Here is a 6,167-nt window from a genome sequence, read left to right on the forward strand (position 1 = left end):
CTAAATTTTAACAGGCTAAGCATAATGCAACAGAAACAAGCCAATTGAATTTCACATTTAGAAATCTGAAAAAAAAAAATGTCGCGCCCTCCCCGTGGCTCAGCGATTACCTTGAAAGTTCAAAAGCGCTAAATTTCGGGGTTCCATTCTTGCGAAGGTACAGCACAATTCAGTTGAGATTTAGATATTAGCTAGAGGGAGCTGCAGACCGTAATGATTGCGTTAAGATCGGATTAGAAAGTTCTAAGAAAAGTTGATGTCAAATCCTTAGACTTTTCTTGACTGATCTTATCGTCATCATTACGACCTGCACCTCCCTCTAGCAACATCTAAATTACAACATTCAAAATATTTATTATAACAATACAAATACAACAATGTCAGTGGTAGTAAAATTTATAGGCAAAGCAAACAATGGATTCGCAACAGAAGGAACAACTTTTCATAAAACATGGAGTTTATCTTGAGTGGACTACTATAACTTCAAAATAACAAGGAGGTGTATTGTTTATCGTTAAACTTTTTATAGGTAGTGCTATTGTACTTTATTCTTTATTATTCGGAAACATTTGTAAATTTCGGAGAAACTAGTCAGTTGTATCATTTTAAAAGAGCTCTATATGGTGAAATCATAGTACCACTGAATATAATACCAGAGAAAAAACTATACTCTTTTATAATCTGATTTAAAACGATGGGCGTACCCAATGGAATAAACGTAAATTTAGTATTTTAATACGAAAGCTAAAAACCGGGAAAAACTGACCCCCCTCTGATAGAAAGGAGTCCCAGTTTACCATTGTTGATATAAACTCTGATAGAAAGGAGTCTCAGTTTACCATTGTTGATACAACTTTGATAGAACGAAGTCCCAGTTTATCAATGGTGATATAACTCTGATAGAAAGAAGTCCCAGCTTACCATTGTTGATACAACTCTGATAGATAGGAGTCCCAACTTAACATTGTTGATAAAACTACGATAGAAAGAAAAACTATACTCTTTTATAATCTGATTTAAAACGTTGGGCGTACCCAATGGAATAAACGTAAATTTAGTATTTTAATACGAAAGCTAAAAACCGGGAAAAACTGACCCCCCTCCTAAAAAAAACAGCAAATTATGTCATTAACTAAAAATGAGAGATAAAACTTACCTTGTTTCGGAAATCTCCAGGAATATACCAAGAAAATTCTCCAAGCGATAACTGGGTATTAAATAAGTCAACACCAATAAAGACAAAGTCTCCATTCTCCATTCCTAGAGCATAGGCGGAGAGAAGAAATTCTCGAAGAGTCTTTGCAGTAGTTATAATGATGAAAACTGATAGGAGATGAGATAACTTGTATTATTAATTAACAATTAATTAGTTTTAATTGTACAAGTTGACTTAAAAAGAAATATCGTTATTGAGACCATTTACACGTTTTGTTTATTTTTTGAATTTCCCGCAAAGCCACTTGAGGGCTATTTGCCCTAGAAATACCTTATTTCTGAAGCGATAGATAGAGTGAAGGCAGTTAACCAATTCCACTCATCGCTAACTATTGGAGTATTCATTACTAACCAAAACTGGGATTTACAACCACAATACAACGTTCTCACGGTTGAAAGAGCGAGCATGTTCGATAACGGAATTCGAACTCTTGACCCACAGATTGAGTGTCGAGTGCTTAATTATCAGGTTACGTAAGACCAATTGACAATTTTAATTTGATCGAGTATAATATGTGAAAGTTTAAAACAGGATTATTTTATTAGAAGACTTGCTGTTTACCATTGTTGATACAACTCTGATAGAAAGGAGTTCCAGTTTACCATTGTTGATACAACTCTGATAGAAAGGAGTCCCAGCTTATCATTGTCGATATACCTCTGATAGAAAGGAGTCCCAGTTTACCATTGTTGAAAAAATTTTGATAGAAAGGAGTCCCAGTTTACAATTGTTGATACAACTCTGACAGAAAGGAGTCCCAGCTTACCATTGTTGATACAACTCTGATAGATAGGAGTCCCAACTTAACATTGTTGATACAACTATGATAGAAAGAAGCCCCAGTTTACCATTGTTGATACAACTCTGATAGATAGGAGTCCCAACTTAACATTGTTGATATAACTCTGATAGAAAGAAGTCCCAGCTTACCATTGTTGATACCAACAATGGTAAACTGGGACTCCGTTCTATCAGAGTTGTATCAACAATGGTAAACTGGGGCTTCTTTCTATCATAGTTGTATCAACAATGTTAAGTTGGGACTCCTATCTATCAGAGTTATACAACTCTGATAGAACGGAGTCCCAGTTTACCATTGTTGATACAACTCTGATAGAACGGAGTCCCAGTTTACCATTGTTGATATAACTCTGATAGAAAGGATTCCCAGTTTACCATTGTTGATATAACTCTGATAGAACGGAGTCCCAGCTTATTATTGTTTATACAACTCTGATAGAAAAAGGTCCCAGACTAACATTCTTGATACAACGTTACAACGTTAAAAACATGGTTTCGATACAGACAGTCTAACAAACAAGAAACATGTATATATATTTATATTTCTCATATGGCACTATATTACAGAAAATTCTACACTGACTTACTCTTGGCTTGCTTTTTTCTTTTGGCCAATATTGTGGTGAAATCTTCTTTGACTAGGTCGTCATACTCCACTAATTCCAAGTTAAAATTACTGTATCTTAATTCTTGTAACCTTAGCCTGAAGTCACGTGAGATGGATGTTCCTATGCTGATACCGAGATCAATTACAGCCGTCACGTGCCTCCACTTAAAGAACTCGAGAACCTTTAGCATCATTTCCGTCAAGGTCTTGCTGTTTGTCAGAATCCTGAGGAATGTATCAAAGACTTTGAGGCTCTTAACCTGAAAGTGAAGACCAGTCGAAGAGAAGATGGGGATGTTCCAGTAGGAGGCAAGCCGGGAAACTGATTCGAGAGAAGAAGTACAACCTGGACCAATAAACGCTGTCACTCCCTTCTTGAAATATTCTTCAGCAGCTAAAGCTTCAGCCACGCTGTTAGCACACGTATTATAAGCAGTTCTGTACGTAATGTTGAAAGCAATGTGGGGATAGATAAGCTTCACTTTCTGGACAGCCAAGTCGATAGCCGGAGTTATCAGTTCGTAATAAAACGGCTCTAGGGTATTTTTAGATATAAAAATACTGACTATCTTCGCCTCGAAGATTTGACCATTCTCGGCTGTTTCCACAACCAGTGATCCCGAGACCAACAGCAACAGCGAAAGAAAGACGTTCATGTTTAACCTAAATTATGACATAGTCCAAACACATGTAATAACTAAGCTCGCAAGAGAGAGAGAGAGACGATTTAGGAATATTGTCGAGCTCTTTTAAACCCCAAGCACAATCAGATAAATTGGATATAACCTAAAAATAAAAGTGAATATAAGAACAAATCATAACCTTTGTATTATAAGTATCTTCTACACTCTGTCGATAAACGTTATTAATGTTACGCTTACGAAGAAGAAACCTTTTTTTTTAAAAATTCAAATTTAAGAAGAATTTATGCATAGGTTAACCGTTTCCTAGTGATTCTGTGTGAATGTACGTTTTGCTTGTTCTCTTTATCTTCAAATGAAACATCAAAACTGGAAAATTAAAGACGAGAATCTTAGGTGATGTACTTTAATTTCTTTCAGTGGGGATGGGGACAATCACACGTAAGAAATACGGTGAACGTGAGGTTGCCATTTCGACGTTTGTTTCAGATGTTCCGATAATGTTATATAAGGGCTATCGGCGTTAACCGTCCCTAATTTTGCACTGATAATAGACTAGAAGAAAGGCATCTAGTCAACAGCACCCTCCGCCCAACTCTTGAGCTTCTTTTACCTGATCAAATTATGGTATCTGACCGCCACTCTTATAGCGCACCCACGGCTCAAAAGAGATGAGCTCGTTTTCGTGACGACAGACGCAAACTATGCACCATCAGATTCACATTCTGCCACGATAATCACCTGGCCACGCCCGGCATCACTTTGAGAAATGTACAATAATAATTAATGTGTTTGATTTCACAATGTGAAAAGATTTTTAATTTCGATTAATTCTGTATTTGTACATTTTTCAAGTTAACGAAAATCCACTTTCGAAATGACTGTTTGGTAGTTGTTAATCACAAAGCTACACAATGGGCTATCTGTGCTGTGCCCACTACGGATATCGAGTCATATGGGGTGTGGGGAGGGCGAGACGAACTACCGAGGGAAGTTCTACCACTCTTTTCATTGTTGTTATCAATTAAAGCCACCAGAGGGCATTTAGAGGTAAATCATGGAGGGAAGCTTGGTGTTGCTATGATATCGTAACTAAAATGTTATTTTTCACTCACTGCTAAAGAATAATATTAAAGAACAATTAAAGACAAATATTACTTTATCCAGCAAGGTTTGTTCTCACGCTATTTGTGAATTTCCTTCCAACGAACCCGTAACAAGGGGTGGCAAGACAGGGCGATGAAGTGATACGGAACTTTTTATAACAGTCCCCAAGTGATAAATACGAAAAATGGAGATTCATGCGACATTTTATTTAAAAAGAAAGGCTAATGAGCTCTTTACAGTCCATGATGTGTCGGAGTTAATTTTATATATTTTTTCAAATTTAAACTGGATCGTTTGTACAACAAACAATAAAAAACAGAATAGAAAGCGTTAAATTGAATGTTAACTAGTTTACGAGGCCCGGCATGGCCAGGTGGTTAGGGCCCTCGACTCGCAATCTGAGGGTCGCGGGTTCGAATCCCCGTCCCACCAAACATTCTCGCCCTTTCAGCCGTGGGGGCGTTATAATGTGACTCGTTAGTAAAAGAGTAGCCCAAGAGTTGGCGGTGGGTAGTGATGACTAGCTGCCTTCTCTCTAGTCTTACACTGCTAAATTAGGGACGGCTAGCGCAGATAGCCTTCGTGTAGCTTTGCGCGAAATTAAAAAACAAACAAACAAAACTAGTTTACGAAATTAAACTTAACAATGTTTAACTTAACAATAACTTGGTTTGTTTTTAAGCGCGTGAATAGAGCCTCTATGTTTACTGTTATGACACCTCGAGGTTACCGCTAATCCATTGGGGGGAGTGCATGGGTATCAACTTAATCTTTTTGTGAGAAAGCTGCCTCCCCCCTCCTCAGTCCCTGGGAGTATAACGTTCAGAGATCTTTATTATTGTTTTAAAATTAAGACTAGAATGTTAAATAATGTTTGTTCTTGTTACTGATCGATATTGGTATTGGGATTATAGGGATAAGTAGTTTCTTATAAGTTAATGCGCGTATTGGAGTTGTCCCTATAAGTAGTTTCTGATCGGTACATGCACGTGTTGGAGTTGTCCCTATAAGTAGTTTCTGATCGGTACATGCAGGTGTTGGAGTTGTCCCTATAAGTTTTTCTGATCAGTTCATGCGCGTGTTGGAGTTGTCCCCATAAGTAGTTTCTGATCGGTACATGCACGTGTTGGAGTTGTCCCTATAAGTAGTTTCTGATCGATTCATGCACGTGTTAGAGTTGTCCCTATAAGTAGTTTCTGATCGGTACATGCACGTGTTGGAGTTGTCCCTATAAGTAGTTTCTGATCGGTACATGCACGTGTTGGAGTTGTTCCTATAAGTAGTTTCTGATCGTTACATGCACGTGTTGGAGTTGTCCCAATAAGTAGTTTTTGATCGGTTCATGCACGTGTTGGAGTTGTTCCTATAAGTAGTTTCTGATCGTTACATGCACGTGTTGGAGTTGTCCCAATAAGTAGTTTCTGATCGGTACATGCACGTGTTTTAGTTGTCCCTATAAGTAGTTTTTGATCGGTACATGCACGTGTTTAGTTGTCCCTATAAGTAGTTTCTGATCGTTACATGCACGTGTTGGAGTTGTCCCAATAAGTAGTTTCTGATCGGTTCATGCACGTGTTGGAGTTGTCCCTATAAGTAGTTTCTGATCGTTACACTTGATTTATTTGCTTACTTTTTGACTCACAAGAAATGCTTCTTCTTAGTTTTTTAATACAGATCATTACAGATATAACGCTGAATTCCTGTACTTAAGTTTCTATTTAATAGATATTAAAAATTAAAGTTTAAGAATGAAATTCATTAAATGCTACTTACTGGAATGTTCTAAATCATCATT

The 6,167-nt window shown here is 37.3% G+C and overlaps 1 protein-coding gene across 1 annotated transcript; it reads right to left on the reverse strand.

Annotated features, from left to right (window-relative positions):
* Positions 1-233: 233 nt before the first annotated feature.
* On the reverse strand, positions 234-3,280 carry LOC106471693 (atrial natriuretic peptide receptor 3-like). Its single transcript, XM_013932312.1, has 3 exons — positions 2,605-3,280; positions 1,157-1,323; positions 234-329 (listed from the first exon to the last, which is right to left on the reverse strand). The coding sequence occupies exons 1-3, from the start codon at positions 3,278-3,280 to the stop codon at positions 234-236; spliced, it is 939 nt and encodes a 312-aa protein (XP_013787766.1).
* Positions 3,281-6,167: the final 2,887 nt, after the last annotated feature.

The sequence above is a fragment of the Limulus polyphemus genome, unplaced genomic scaffold, assembly GCF_000517525.1.
Source record: "Limulus polyphemus unplaced genomic scaffold, Limulus_polyphemus-2.1.2 Scaffold4793, whole genome shotgun sequence".
NCBI lineage: Eukaryota > Metazoa > Arthropoda > Merostomata > Xiphosura > Limulidae > Limulus > Limulus polyphemus.

Excerpts from the sequence above, each read along its gene's own strand:
- LOC106471693 (XM_013932312.1), bottom strand. The coding sequence starts at position 3,280 with ATGAACGTCTTTCTTTCGCTGTTGCTGTTGGTCTCGGGATCACTGGTT. Across the intron at positions 1,324-2,604 it reads AAGAAAAAAGCAAGCCAAGA|TTTTCATCATTATAACTACT; the intron begins GTAAGTCAGTGT and ends ATCTCCTATCAG. Across the intron at positions 330-1,156 it reads CTGGAGATTTCCGAAACAAG|ATGTTGCTAGAGGGAGGTGC; the intron begins GTAAGTTTTATC and ends GTTGTAATTTAG.